This window comes from Gossypium arboreum, chromosome 11, assembly GCF_025698485.1.
Source record: "Gossypium arboreum isolate Shixiya-1 chromosome 11, ASM2569848v2, whole genome shotgun sequence".
Lineage (NCBI taxonomy): Eukaryota > Viridiplantae > Streptophyta > Magnoliopsida > Malvales > Malvaceae > Gossypium > Gossypium arboreum.
Window position 1 is genome coordinate 672,743 of NC_069080.1, and position 15,949 is coordinate 688,691.

Below are 15,949 nucleotides of genomic sequence, written 5' to 3' on the forward strand. Positions count from 1 at the left end.
CGTTTCGCCGTTTGTTTTTTTGAGCAAAGCGGCAGCACAGAACATAGCTTGAAACTTCCCATCTCTCACTTCTTCAGGTTTCTCTCTCACTTTTTTTTTCTTCGTATTTTTTTTTATATACGAAATGCTTTCATTAAATTAGTGGCATAGATTTTTTTTTCTTTATTCTGGTTTTTCTTTGTTATTCCATAAACCAGAAGATTTTTGCTTTATATTCTTTTACTGGATTTGTAATGAATATAGTGAAGTTTTTTTTCAATCTCTTGTACTTTTGAACTCAGTTATTTGAATATTGAATCCCATGTTGTGATTTGTTTCCATCGCTTTAAGATTTTATCAACTTTGTGATTTTCTTTTAGATTGGGATATTTTATTAATTTACTGGAATTGGGTGTTCTTGAATAGAAACTAAGAGTCGAAAACGATGGCGTATGCTGCTATGAAACCGACCAAGCCTGGTTTGGAGGAATCCCAAGAGCAGGTTCACAAAATCAGGATCACTCTCTCCTCCAAGAATGTGAAAAACCTCGAGAAAGGTACAATAAAATTTTGGTTCATATGTATAGATGAAAATTTGATTTTGATTCAATTGTACACATTTAAAGAAATGAATACTTACAATGATTTTCATAATGGATTTATATAATTGTTCGTGTATGTAATACATCAATGTAAAATAGTGCTAATTCGATAATGTTTTTAGTGATTTGTGAAAATTGAATCAAATTAAAAATTCATGTATAAAATCGCAAATCAAATTTCATGTGTGACATTGCACATCCTCGGTGTAAAATCGTATAGGAAGTACCTCAATATGATAGTACTTTCGATAGATTGATGATACCAATTCAATTAGCATTAGTTATCCTAATATTTTTCTTTTTGATTTATAGTTTGTGCTGACTTGGTCCGTGGTGCCAAGGATAAGAGACTGAGGGTTAAGGGACCAGTGAGAATGCCCACCAAGGTTCTTCACATCACCACAAGGAAGTCTCCCTGTGGTGAAGGTATTTTACTTACCTTGCATGTTGCGGTATTTTGTACCTTACTTTTATGTAGACTTTGTTTCTTATCTTGAAAGCATCCTTTGGGAACTTATAATGTTTATGATTCCCCTGCTCTATACTGCAAATCTGAATTATTCATCTGTACTCTATTATTATTTTATATTAGAAAAATCATTAAGAACTGCCTTCTCTTCGTTTTTGCATGTTTAAACACATCAAACTTGCCTTGGTACTGGAAGAATTTAATGTTTGAGCTACTTGGTGCATTTTTTTTCCCCTACATAACATGGAGTTTATATATTCATTGGTTACTAGTGAATGTGATACTGTAACTCTCAATTATATCAGTTGATTGTGGTAAAAGATTGCACTTTCCCCCCATTCACTCAAAAAATGGGCAAATTTGTTCTTGTATATCAAATTGGTGTGTCTCTTTGATCTAACTTATAGGGTCTAATTTGCTTATTTTTTGAGTGAAGGGGGTAAAATGCAATTCGACTCCTAGTATAAGGGCTTCCACAGTACTTGTATTGTTGATTGTTGGCTATGGTCGGGGTTTGATTTGCAGGCCAATAAAGTGAAGTATGCTCCAAGGTTTTCATGTATAGTGAATAACTTGTATGGACAAGTAATGATACTATTTGTGTGCTTTGTAGGAACTAACACATGGGATCGGTTTGAACTCCGTGTTCACAAGCGAGTTATTGACCTTTTCAGCTCTCCCGACGTGGTTAAACAAATTACTTCCATCACCATCGAACCCGGAGTTGAGGTCGAGGTCACCATTGCAGATTCTTAAATGTGTGCCTCATTTTGCCTTTTTCGGACCTTAACTAGTTTTAGTTGATTCAAAGGGCTTTCGTGTCACAACTGCAGATTTTGTTTTCTTTTGTTATTTAAAAGATTATGGTTGCATTCTCTATTTATGCATTATTTTGACATTGAAAAAAATCATGAAATTACCATTTTGACCTCTTCATTTTATCTACACATTAACTATCATATGTATGAACATGAACCTATATTCATTGGTATTGCTCTAAATTAGGAAGGCGTGCATAGGATATGGCAACAAGTGGTTCTGTTTTCTTCAAAACAAACCCGAAATTCTCTTCTAAACTGGGCTTCGTCCCTTCCTGTCATACCCATTCGAACGATTACACATATTTCTGCCAAAAGAATTCCGACACAAATCCTCATTACCGACGCAAATCCTCCTTCCAACCCAAATGGCAAATACCGGAAAACTGTTCCCTTGGTAATCAATATAGGTATCTAAGAATTTATTGGGCTGAAACCAAAGGAAATCATCCTACAACTCAGGGTCTTTTTGCATGGGACATGCATTAATGAAAACCCGGGGTTTTTTAGGGAATGTATATCCGGCAATAAAATTAACTACAACAATTAAACTCAAAACCAAAAGAAAAACAGGATTAATTTCCAGAAGCACAGAAAACAGGATTAATTTCCAAAAGCACAGCCTTTACTTCAGTGATGGATAAAGAGTCTTTATCATCTCCTCGCTGATGCAGCTCTAACAATTGCTGCATAAAATCACACTAATTTCATCCCTTCTCTTTCCATCATCACCGATCTGTATTCGGTTCATCATCACTGATTCTAAAACCCCATAAAACTACGACAAATGGTTCTTCGATTTGGATCCAATTCCTTGTATATCAAACGGGGCAAGAACTGGAAACAGATCACAAACATTGGGTGCTGTAAATAATCTTACAAATTCATTTAATCGTTTCCTCAACTCAATCAAATCCTTGCTTTCCTCTTCGTCCCATTCCGATGAACCACCCAAAAAGCGTGCACATTATCACTCTGATGAACGGAAGGTTTGCTATTATAGGCAAGCCTCGAGGACCAGGTGGCAAAGGTGGGTTGGTTTTGGTGAATTTCATACCCGCCACAATCACCATCCACAGCAGAAAATTGCTAGCCCCGTCGCCATAAGAAGAGCGAGGGCATGGCAATCCCATGACCAGCCTTCGTAGGCAAGAATTGCGAGCTTATCATATAAGTTGGACATATTTGTTTTTGATGATAGAATGCAAAAGAAATGGAGCTATATATAAAGCAGTATGTATAGCTAGGAAAAAAGCATTACAATCCAAACTGGCATTTATTAATTTCTTACAACCTCTTTAATGTTTAAGTTAATCACTAAATATAGTTATTTTATCGGTAATAGTTACTCCCCATTTTTTTGGTATAATTATAATTCCAATTCCAATTCCAGATATAAGTTTTATTTAAAAAATTTATTATTTCATAATTTTAATCTTATTAATATGATATTATTTAATATATTTTGCATAGTTTTAAATAAAAATTAAAGATAAATTTTGAATATTTTAATTTTAATTAAATGAGAAAATAATTTATGCCAAAAGTAAGTGATGGATATTGAATTCAAATAAATCTTATCAAACCATCATTGATAATAAGTTTTCTCCTAATTTAGTTACACCATTTACATATACAACATTCAATTCAAACATATAAATATACAAAATTTAGTTACACGAACTTATCTCGATAATTGTTCTTGTATGCAAAACTTACTAATCTGACACTTTTTCTTTTCCTCGAACTAACTCCGTATTTGGTCTATTCGGATCTAATTGAGCCAAATAAGCTTGCTACCTCCAAGCTCTTCTAACTATGATTTCTATGTAAAATAATTTGGGAAAGATGATGAAAAATATGATATTTTGTTATTTAATCATTTATCATCTTTTATTATTTTCACTTTTCAATTTAGTCCTTTTCTTTATTAGATTTTCCCATGATGACTAATTATGTTTATCTACTAACTCCACTTAATGGTCTATTTCACATATAAGGACCTCAAATTTTGAATTTCATAGCTATTTGATACTTATAGCTACTAGAACTCAACTTTTGCATTTAATGCAATTTGGTCCTTTTATCAATTAAACATGTAATCGGTAAAATTTTCTTAACGAAATTTTTATACAATATTACTATCATAATGCAGATAATGAAATAATATTAAAATAATTTTCCTTCCGGACTCGGATTTGTGGTCCCAAAACCACTATTCCGATTTCACTGAAAACGGGCTGTTACAGTAGAAATAGATGAAAATTTTAACAAAAGAACCAATTTACTCTTTTATCTAACATACAGAGATTAATTTGCCAATTTTTGAAATAAAAAAAAAATGTAATCTAACTCCTACTGCAGAAAATTCCATAATACTTTTACCCTCCTTAATGCTTTCCTGATCATTAATGCTAACATGCAATAACCTTGTGACTAAATTGTAGCATTGTTGTTCATAATCCACTATTATAAACATATTAAAAGCTGTATAGCTTGTTTATTTTACATATATATTTAATCTATTCTAAAAATCTATTGCTAAAATAGTTATCAACTTACATGTGATGTCCAAAATAAGAGGGACATTGAAAATAAACAACTTCCAACAGTGCATTAATTACTTTTGTTAATCTCCATTAAAGATAGATTAAGCAAACCACCCCCACGTTCTTTTGTTCAAGACAAACCCAATTTAAAATTTGATCACTATATTTAATTAAAGATTAAAATAAGATTGAAACTTAAAGCTCTCTGCAAAATCTAGCTGGTCTTTCTATGTTTGAGCTGTTCTATCATCATTTTATATAATTTACTTAATTATACGTTAACATTTTCTTTTTCTAGTTTATAATATCGATTTTAAATTAAGGTAAAAGCAAAACATAGGTTAACTTTACATTGTCATGTAATAGCTTTGTCTTAAATTATGTCTTTCATATTGAGAACTATTATTCTTTAAATATATATTTACATAAGGTATCCACTTGAATTTAAATAATAGCTTAGTATCAAGGGGAAATCAAAGGGGTCAAAATAAGAAATTTATTTACAAAAGTTTTAAATTCTATTCTTTATAACTAAGAGGGACTAAAGTTTATATTAATCCACTTAACTAAAGGGACCAAAGACCCTATTTGCCCGTAACTAATTATTCCAAAATAAGGGCATAGCCAGAGGGAATATAGGAGCTTTGGCTTTAAGAGATATTCTCAAAATTAAAACAGATTTGTTTAGCATTTGATTAAATGCAAAATTTTCATTTTGGCTTCTTTGAAAATTAATAATTAAATTAAATATTTCAACACAAAATTTTTAATTTTATATCCAAAATTTTATATTTCTTTAGGCAGGTAAATTAGAGTTGGTAAAATTAAGATATTTTTATTATCATTTTATGATTAATTGAGATTAATCTTTTGAGATTTATGATTGTTTCTTTTTGTAATGTGATTGAGAAGGTTCAAACCTGAATCTTTCTTTAAAATTGCTCTAATAATTTGTGAAGGGTGTTGTTTCAAGAAATTCTTTGCAATGGGCCAAAAATATAGTCATTTTTAGAATTTAATCCAATGATTATCTTTCGATCATATGAAAAATTAGCTAATATTAACTCCATCAAAACCAAAGCACAGTGCAATGTTCAATCTTTTTAATTAACACTTCGAGACAAATGATTTACTATATATTAATCGCTATATACAAATTAAAACTCTCCATAAACTAATTTTAACCTATGCTAACCCCCTTTTTTTTCCGTTTGGTTTGCAGGGAAAAGCAGTGGAACAATGAAAATCTAAGCTTTGATGCCTTTCCCTTGTGGAAACCTGACCCTAAACACATGTTCTTCCCCAGTGCATTTATCCACCTTTACAATCCATTGGCTTCTCTTCACCAAAGCATTTGGTTTGATCCTAGTGACCAGCAGCCCTTCTCCTATCGGCAACAATTGAGTTTTCGATCCACCGGACCACCACGAACCTTTAGCAAATGCGTTATAACCCACAACGACAGCTCCATTTCGTTTCGTGCCAGCCGGCACTGCTCGAACCATGCCTTCATGATTCTCTAGGTTGCAATCAATAAGCACGAAATCGGCTTCTGTGTATTGGCTTAGCAGTAGATTTCGAGCATCACCGACTACGAACTCGACACGACAAGCGTCGTAACCGAGGATTTGCTTCGATGATCGGAGTTGTTCGGTGCCGGGGAGGATGCAAATGACACGGCCGCCTGTTTGATGAGCGGCTGCTACTAGAGCTAATGTGGTATAATCGGCAGCATCGGCACATGCTGCGACCATTAGCTGCGCGTTGTTGCCCGCTGCAAGGGCGGATATGAATTCGGCTGCGTTTGGTTCTTTAGCGTTTTGGCCCTGCATACATGAAACCAAACTCAAAATGGGGAACTCTTAGACAATTGCAAAGCAAAACTTGTATGTATGTATGAAGGAAACTTACCATTTTCAAGGTTTTGAGGTATGCTTTTGTGGCATTCTCAGCAGACCAGAAAGCCATTTTCGTTTCTTGTTTTGTTGCAGGTTTTGGATTGAAGCGACTAAAGGGTTTTACAAGCCTTTGTTCAATTGATAGAGATGTGTTGGTTAATGGAGAATGGGTTTTATATATATACACACACATATATATATAGGAGGAATCTAAGGAGGATGATATACTTTTGAAGTGTGCAATTTAAGTCCAACTGGCCATGTCTATTAGTTAAATTTAAAAAAAAATAAATCCAACTATTGTGTCAAATTTCAAGATAGTGGATTGTTTTGGGTTAATAACATCAATTTTGCCATTTCTAAACTTGAAAGTAATTTGGGTTAATATAAAATTTGGTTAATGAGTTTAGTTTTGGTGTTTAATTTGATACTTCTATCTCAATTTGATACCTAAGTTTTGTTTCAATGTTTAACTTGGTATACAGATCAAATGATATCATGTCACCCAATGAATGTTTGACACGTGTAGTTTAGTAAAAAAATATAATTAATTGAGATAAAAAAAAAACTAAATACCAAATTGAACAATAAAACTAAACTCAAGTACTTAATTGGGATAGGAAAAAATTTCAGTGTCAAATTGAAAAACCAAGTATCAAAGTGAACATTGAAACCAAATATAAGTACCAAATTAAGACAAATAACCCGAGATACTAAATTAAACATTAAAGTCGAACTCAAATACTAAATTAATATAATAACCTAATTAGTTTTGATTTTAAAATATATATCTATTTTGCAACTATATATTAGTATCACTTACGTATTTTAACTTCTAATATATATTTTCAATTCCAAATTTGTTAAAATTTAACATAAATAAAAGGGATCTAATATAAGCTTCGTGGAAGCAACTTGATATACAATTATTATAATAAATTCGGAAATGATCTGCACAAGTCAGTAATTAATGTTAGATAAGCTGTTGTGTCCTTTATGAAGAGACAATTTAAATTTTCAAATGAAAAAAAAAAAAAAACCCACACAGCAAAGCATTAAATTGTGTTGATAATTTCTTACAAAAAAAAAAGAAAAGAAAAGAAAAGAAAAAAAGACAAGGCTCCCATGTTTAACTCTGTTCACAACCCAACAAATCTCCTATTAAAAGTGATATTTTAAGAAATTTTATAATTACAACAACAATTAATAGACAACTTCTACATTGTTGTTTCTTGACATTGACGTGTTTTTGAAACTGGAATCTAAACATGAAATCTAAATGTTTTTAAAATTTGAACTTACTAATGTCTCATTAACAGTTTTTATAATTTAATTGATTACTATCATTTATAAACAAGGAATAAAGTACTTTGAGCTGTACTTTTCCTCATAATTATTTATATAGTTTTTTTTGTTATTTTTATATTATTGAGAACGAAAAACGAATATTATAACGAAAAAAATTAAAATGCATCCATCTTCCTTTAGCATATATATTTTCTTTAGTATTATTTATTTTTATTCATATATCTTTAGTTCATAAACGAGAGTTATAATGTATTTAAATACGTTTAAACTCACGGTTTCTTAATTAATTTGAAAAATACGAATTAGACATAAAAAATTTAAAGAAATAAAAGTTAGAATAAAATAAGATGGTTGGGAATGATTCTGCATACATATTTATTTGCAGAAAATGCATGAGCCTACCCGACGCCTTAGTGTTTTTTTTTTTTTTTTTTTGCCGACGAATGCTGTTATGTTGCTATTACAAAAATAGAGGTATCCCTAAGATGACCTTCTACCAACACGAAAACAAGCTCTTGGAATCTGATTACGAAATATTAAAGAGGAAATTGTGATAAAATATTGCAATATGAATCATAGACATGCAAATTTGTCCATTTAATGCCATCCAAAGATTGTTCCTTTTTTTTCTTTTGTTTTGTAATATTAAATAAACGAACAAAGACTGTAAAATTAAAACTCTGATGCAATTTGCCCCCTCAAACCCCAAACACTACAGATGTAGATCAGATCAAGATGTCCCCCCCGCCCTTCCCCCACATGGATTCATGTTATACCAAATCCATTCATATTTCCTCCCTCACTGCCATGCATTATGAGATGCTACCCAATTTGTCTGTTTCTAAAAGTTAATGTTTTATTTAGGATTTGACCTTGAAATTGTATTTCTATCGTTAATTTGGTTAAAATTTTTATATTTGCTTCTGTTAATGACGTAAGCTCTCTCTCTCTTTTGTCAGCTCTTGTTTTCGTGGGTAGATACTAAATTGAATAATTAATTTAATTATTGAACTGAATTTAAATAAAAAAATGAATTTTTGGATTAGACTAGATTTTTCAAAATTATTCAAAACTTGAAATTTTTTGAAACTTTGTTGCAACCCAATCCCTCCCCTGGATAGCTGTAATCTTAATCAAAACTTTTAACTTCAAGGGCCACATGTATACCTATACTATATATAATTTTTTTTAAAATTAACTAATATTAAAGTAATGAAATATTATATAAAAGTAATATTAAGTTAAAAGCAATGAAATATTAAAATAATAGTTATTTGTAGGTGAAAATTTGACTAATATTCTAATCATAAATAATTCTATCTAATTACTTAATATTTACTATAATCTATTTTCTAACTTTTCATTTTCATTACTTTTAAAGTTAAATCAATTATCATTTAATTAGGAAATATATTTTAAATTATAAAAATATATTATTTAATATTTAAAATAATAAAATAATCATGTTCAATGCAGATGATATATTGCACATGATATATGAACTAGTTAATTAAAGGCACATGAATTATTTTATAATTTTAATTAATATTATCATTTGTACAAATTAAATTATTTAAACTTACTTATTATAACTAATTATTTAAGTTCCTTCGCTCGAAAAAGGATATCCCGTCGTTAGTAGCATCAATAAACTCTCTCCTGAAATGATAGAGAATTCATCGATCCAATTAATTTGAAGGCATTGCGATAATTAAAGTCATATTTAATTCAATCTATTCATAAGAATAAATATCATAAGCAAGCAAACACATACCAACAATTGTACAATATAAATGCAATTAAATCGTAGGAATGAACATAAGCATATTAAATGTGTCCATTGTTATGGACTGAGCTAAAACAAATTTTCTTGTTCAACAGTATGAGCTGAAACATATATATTTACAAACATTTTAAAATTAAATTCCATCATTTCCATCAACATTACCAGACATAAAAAGTGGGAGCTACTAACATGTTTTTAAACACCACCAAGGGTAAGCGACAATCATGCTCGATATTACATGAAATGGTGAAGCAATTCTTGGCAGACTTAAAACAACGAAACAAGGAAGACATTTATACCCAAAGGCCCGAAACGTTGAATTGGAGTACGTTGTTGGACTTCGATTCCACGGCCCAGGGCCAGCTTTTTCTACTGCTCCGCGTTTCGTTCCCTGTCTTCTTTCCTCCATATCTTAATCCTTCTAAAGAAAAAGTCCCTTCTTTTCTATTTTGTTTGAGCGTAGGCCACCCTGAGGGTATACGACCACCACTTCAGATCCTCCGCCACTTCATCGTCGTTTAACATAGCATATCATCTGAGGCGAAGCCTTGAAATTTTTAAGTGGTACGAAATTAAAATTTAATTTTCAATAGTCCATATTTTTATAATTTTTAAATGATTAAATTAAAATTTTATTATTTTAAGGGGTTAAAGTATAATTTTATTTTAATTAATTTAAATTTTTAAAATTTTAAAATATTTAAATGGACAATTTTCTATTTTAGGGGCTGAGCCCCGTACAAGTCCCTAGATACTCCACTACATATCATATAGTTTATGAATATGCAAAACCCAACATATTCATTTGTATTGCTCCAAATTAGGAAGTCGTGCAATGGGTATAGCAACAAGTGACTCCCTTTTCTTCAAAACAAGTCCAAATTTATCTTCTAAACTAAGCTTGGTCCCCTCTGGCAATCTCCATTCAAACGAGTGCACCAAAGAGCTCACGAGCAGCGCTGCCATCTTCTTCGCCATAGAAATCCCAACACACATCCTCCTTCCTGACCCAAATGGAAGATACCTGAAATTGTTGTCCCAATGGTTAATGTCGGTTTCCAAGAATCTCTCAGGTTGAAACCGAAGAGGATCATCCCACAACTCAAGGTCCCTTTGCATGGCCCATGCATTAATGAAAACCCTACAACCTTTAGGGATAGTATATCCACCAATTATGGTGGTCTCACTGGGCACGTGAGGCAGTAAAAGGGGAGCAACCGGGTGAAGACGAAGTGTCTCCTTTATGACAGCATCCAAATAGACAAGTTGAGGTATATAACACTCTTCCATCGTGTTCTGGTTTCCGACCACCATATTTAATTCCTCGATTAGTTTCGTCATTTTATCTGGATGGCGTAATAGTTCGGTCATTGTCCACTCTACAGTAGTGGGTATTGTATCTGTACCGGCGACCATCAGATCCTATGAGATATGGAGATTAGTATTGTAAAATGGAAAATATCAACAGTTTTGTGGATTTTAATATGTTACAATGTTAAGTTAAATTTATTTACCAGAAGCAAAGCCTTCACTTCATTAAGGGATAAAGAGCTATTATCATCTCCTCGCTGGTGCAGCTCCAACAATTGTTGCATAAAATCCTTGCTAATTTTTTCCTTTTCTTTTCCATCATCTCCAATGTTTCTTCGGTTATTTATCATTGATTCAAAAACCCCATAAAACCACGACAATTGCTCCTTCGCTTTGGATTCAATTCCTTGTAAATCAAATGGGGCGAGTATTGGGAAAAGATCAGAAACATTCGGTGTTGCAAATGTTATTATAAATTCATCCAATCGTTTCCTCAACTCAATCAAATCTTGCGATGGATCATCACCCCATAGCGTGCTCGTCATCACTCGTAGAGCTGTTGCTGATAATTGTTCATCAATATTAACTAATGAACCAACTTTTCCATGAATTTCCGTCACCATTCGTCGAACCTCATGTCGACGAAGCACGTAGCAAGCATCCAAGCTTTGTTTACTCATGATTTCACAAACAACAAGCTTGCGCAAACGGTCGTATCCAGGGCTCTTGGGTCTCCATGCAATGTTGAGTCCACCAAAGGTGCCGACCACGCCAGCTGCTGGAATATCACGGTTAGCAAAGATGGCATCATGGACTTTAAGGACCTCATTGGCAAGTGAAGGCGAGTTTATGACTATTACAATCATTCTCCCCATCCGAATTTTTATGATGGGACCATAGATTCGAGACAGGTCTGAAAAGAAACGGTGCAGTTGGGGTTGGATGAAAGGAAGGTTGCCTATTATAGGCAATCCTAACGGACCTGGTGGTAGAGGTGGGTTTATTTTGGTGAATTTCATACCCCGCCACAACCACCATGCACAGCAGAAAATTGTTAGCCCCGTCGCCATAAGAGGAGCGAGGGCATGGCAATCCCATGACCAGCCTTCGTAGGCAAGAATTGCGAGCTTATCATATAAGTTATACATATTTGTTTTTGATGATAGAATGCAAAAGAAATGGAGCTATATATAAAGCAACTGTATGTAGAGCTAGGAAAAAAAGTACTACAATTCAAACTGGCATTTATTAATTTCTTACAGCCTCTTTAATGTTTAAATTAATCACCTGGTATAATATATTATAATTCCAATTCCAGATAAAAGTTCGATTTTCTTAAAAATATATTATTTCATAATTTTAATCTTATTAATATGATATTATTTAATTTATTTTTCATAATTTTAAATAAAATTAAAGATAAATTTTGAATATTTTAATTTTAATTAAACGAGGAAATAATTTATTTTAAAAGTAAGTGATATGGGTTTTGAATTCAAATAAATCTTATCAAACCATCATGATAATAAGTCTTCTCCTTTAACTGATAAGTCAATAATAGTATTCGATGACACTTTAGATCTCCAACCATTCTATGTGTAAATTAATTGCAGAAATATCCAACAACTAACTTTTACCAAACAAACAATCACAAAACAAGCGTCCATGATTTAGCCCTTCGGCAACCTTGTGACTTATAATGGCCCAACCTGGGCCAACGACCTCAACCGCGCAAGTTGTTTAAATTTGATTGCTATTTCCCTTGACGGATCCAACAAACCACTCAATTGGATGTGCCAATGTGTTCCTTGATAGATCAAATACAACAACCAATCGTATTGGTTCTTCCAATACGCCGTACAACACCGAATCAACGAATCATTTTTTACTTGATGCCAATACAACTTTCTAAAATAATGATACCTATATCCTTAACCAGAAAAATGACAACCGCTAGAATAAAAATTTTTACTCATGATTCCAGAAATTAGATAAAAAATTAACCTAAAACTAGATCAAAACTATTTCATAAATTTAAATAACAAGAACATACAATAATATAAAGGAAATTTATATTAAAAATAAAAAACAATAGTTTTTGTTAGGTGCTGCGCCTACCCTTCTACTATCTTAATGTATATATATATAATAATAAATAAAATAAACCCTAAAAAGTGTTCATCATTCAACTTTTCTTAATACTCAATAAGTTCATCATAATTTTCATAGATAATGTATAATTAATATACTTATGAAATATTAGCATAAATGTATTATTTATAAAATTGTATGCTTGAAAAATATTATATAAATACTATAAAATTTCGATTTAAAACAAAAAGTAATATATATTTTTCTTTTTTCTTTTTGTTAATGAAAACGTAATAGTTTAAATATGATCTAGTAAATATAAAGTAAATTAATATTAGAATTATTTATTATTATATAAATTCCTTTAATAAAATTAGAATTTTATTTATAAGGTAAAAATTTATAAAAAAAAACCAACAGACATTATTGTCAAAACAATTACCATTCCAGCTTACAAATGCACCAAGTCAAATGTCATAAGGAAAATGCTTTTCTTCCAACCCTTTGTGCAAAAAGGCATGAACCACTCATTTCATAAAACAAATAAAAAAAATATTATACAACTACCCCAAAATTATAAAAATAAAAAAATTTAAAGCAACGGAAAGGAACATGCATCCATGATATTAATACCCTATTTATATTATTTCAATAAAATATTATTTAACTTCTCGTTGCGTCGGTGTCATAAGTGAATTGAGCACCGGCTCAGTTTAAAAAATTATAAAAATTTCTTTTCGTGATTAAATAAGTTATATTATTTAATGGTATTTTAGTGTTTTTATTTTTAGAATAACTCAATAAAAAATTTACATACGTTGAATTTGAACTTGTGCTATTTACGTCAATAAAATATTAATATTATTTGCATATTTAAATTTTATTTTACTCACATCTAATCTATTTTTTTTCATTTTAATATTGTATATATTTCATGTAACACCTTCTACCCGTATCCGTTGCTGGAATAGGGTACGAGGCATTACCAGAGTTTACTGAGCATTTTCAGATAATTCTGAATAATTTATTATTCATATTCTGAAAATAATCATAATGTCCCTCTATTGGGCCCTTAAAGCCAAAACATACATTTAAACATTCAATTCACATTCATGTCACATAAATGTATAATTTAAACATTCAATAACTCAATTCAAGTTGCACGAACTTACTTCATTGCTTATTCAGTATTTATAGTTTTATTAATCCAAAACTTTTCTTTTTCACATTCAAGTCTCATATTTGAGCCACCCGGATCTTTATAAATAAATTTGATCATCATTTTTATTTATTTCATATTCTAATACATTCAATTAATCTCTAAGCAAAATTATCATTTTACCCCTAAACTTTTAATTAATGACGATTTCATCCTTAGACGAAGAAAAATAAAGTTCTTGTAATTAAATCCTTATTTCGAACCTAATTATTCTTATATATATATTGATAAAAACCCATAAATTCTATAAAATAACAAAATTTTCCACAATTTCAACACTTTTTAATTTAATCCCCAAAACATGTTTTCACCCGATCTTGATCTAAATTAATAGTTTCATTCAATTTTATAATTTAAATAATAAAACAATTCATTTCCTTTATTTTGGTCATTTTTGACATTTTTACAAAATTGCCCCTACAGTTTTTTTTTCTTTTATTCAATTTAGTCCCTGAGTCTAAAACATACAAATTATCCATTTTAAATGTAAACCTATTAAGGGTGGCAACAAACAACAGTATGTATGTTACCCGGATGAAATATGAAATACTTCTCTAAATTTTTCTTCCCATTTGCTTCTGTTCGTTTGGTTACAACTCCTAAGTCTTTGAATCTCAAACTTACTTCATACTTCATCCGGAATTATTACCTTGTTGCTCTAACTTCAACAAGAGCTTCATATTTTATCTGGATAACTTAGTTATGTTTTTTTTTCTGTGTGAAAAACCCAACAAAACCCTTGCTAGCTGAAAATTCATATGTTTATTTTCCTCCTCCTCCTCTCCATTCCACATCCTAAATGTATATAGCATTCTTATAAGTAACATTATCTATGATCTCACTATTTACTTATAAATATATTTAAAGCTATCCATTCGTGTTATAGTCACTAAATTATTTTTAATTTGAGCTACAGAGATCCAAATTAAGATCCGTAAATTTTTCCTAAAACTTGACTCACATATCTTTCCACCATAAAATTTTCAGAATTTTTGGTTTATCCAATTAGTCCAGTTTATTCATTAAAGTTTCCCCTGTTTCACTATCTGACAGTTCTGACCTCTCTTCACTTAAAATTAATTATCTCACAGTACAGAACTCGGATAATGTTCTCATTGGTTTATCTTGAAAATAGACTCATTAAGGATTCTAAAAATATAATTTTGAGCCTCTAATTATTTTTCTCCAAATTTTTGTGATTTTTCAAAGTCAGAACAAGGGAACCCGAATTTATTCTGACCTTGTCTCACAAAATTTATTATATCGCATAACTTACAATTCAATTGCTTACAGCGTTTCTTCTATAAGAAACTAGACTCAATAAGCTTTAATTCAATATTTTTTTCATCCTTTGATTCAATTTCTAAAATTTATGGTGATTTTTCAAAGTTAACCTACTGCTGCTGTCCAAAACTGTTTTAGTTCAAGATGTTTATTACCATTTTTCCTCTAAATTTCACTGGTCATACAATTCAGTCCTTGCTCAATTAGCCCATCACTTAAGCTAATTTTTCTCAATTAACATTTTATTCCATCATTCTAAACTATTACACAACCTTTAAAAATCAGAATTTCAACACTAAACCTTAATTCACAACTTTTTCACAATTAGGTTCTAAAATCAATTTCTATTGAAATTACTTGATAAAATCATTAAACAACAAAGTAAAAGCTGCAAATATATTTTAGTTCATCATAAACAGCCAACACTTATCAATGGTAGCTTTCAATTTTGTCCATAAAATCAAAAACTAATGAATTAAACACTTGGACCTAATTGTAAAAGTCACAAAACATAAAAATCTCAAAGAAAAGGGAAAGAATTGAACTCACATATGTCAAACTATGAAAAACAGCAACTTTCAGACCTCCCATGGCGTTTTTGCTGAAGAAGAATGACGATATCTCTAGATTTTTCA

At 30.9% G+C, this 15,949-nt stretch overlaps 3 protein-coding genes across 3 annotated transcripts; 1 reads left to right on the forward strand and 2 right to left on the reverse strand.

Moving 5' to 3' along the window:
* LOC108454702 (40S ribosomal protein S20-2-like) lies at positions 1–2,107 on the forward strand. The gene is made up of 4 exons (XM_017753243.2): positions 1–77; positions 406–536; positions 894–1,007; positions 1,664–2,107. The coding sequence occupies exons 2-4, from the start codon at positions 425–427 to the stop codon at positions 1,804–1,806; spliced, it is 369 nt and encodes a 122-aa protein (XP_017608732.1). The 5' UTR covers positions 1–77; positions 406–424; the 3' UTR covers positions 1,807–2,107.
* Positions 2,108–5,517: 3,410 nt separating this feature from the next.
* Positions 5,518–6,385, reverse strand: LOC108456461 (uncharacterized). Its single transcript, XM_017755033.2, has 2 exons — positions 6,329–6,385; positions 5,518–6,243 (listed from the first exon to the last, which is right to left on the reverse strand). Exons 1-2 carry the CDS (start codon positions 6,383–6,385, stop codon positions 5,665–5,667), a joined length of 636 nt encoding a protein of 211 aa, XP_017610522.1. The 3' UTR covers positions 5,518–5,664.
* Positions 6,386–10,210: 3,825 nt separating this feature from the next.
* LOC108455365 (carnosic acid synthase-like) lies at positions 10,211–11,878 on the reverse strand. The gene is made up of 2 exons (XM_017753936.2): positions 10,924–11,878; positions 10,211–10,831 (listed from the first exon to the last, which is right to left on the reverse strand). The coding sequence occupies exons 1-2, from the start codon at positions 11,866–11,868 to the stop codon at positions 10,211–10,213; spliced, it is 1,566 nt and encodes a 521-aa protein (XP_017609425.1). The 5' UTR covers positions 11,869–11,878.
* Positions 11,879–15,949: the final 4,071 nt, after the last annotated feature.

Coding starts and splice junctions, on each gene's coding strand:
- LOC108454702 (XM_017753243.2), top strand. CDS start 425: ATGGCGTATGCTGCTATGAAACCGACCAAGCCTGGTTTGGAGGAATCC. Junction 537..893: donor TGTGAAAAACCTCGAGAAAG/GTACAATAAAAT, acceptor TTTGATTTATAG/TTTGTGCTGACTTGGTCCGT. Junction 1,008..1,663: donor GAAGTCTCCCTGTGGTGAAG/GTATTTTACTTA, acceptor TGTGCTTTGTAG/GAACTAACACATGGGATCGG.
- LOC108456461 (XM_017755033.2), bottom strand. CDS start 6,385: ATGGCTTTCTGGTCTGCTGAGAATGCCACAAAAGCATACCTCAAAACC. Junction 6,244..6,328: donor ACCTCAAAACCTTGAAAATG/GTAAGTTTCCTT, acceptor TCATGTATGCAG/GGCCAAAACGCTAAAGAACC.
- LOC108455365 (XM_017753936.2), bottom strand. CDS start 11,868: ATGTATAACTTATATGATAAGCTCGCAATTCTTGCCTACGAAGGCTGG. Junction 10,832..10,923: donor AAGTGAAGGCTTTGCTTCTG/GTAAATAAATTT, acceptor CATATCTCATAG/GATCTGATGGTCGCCGGTAC.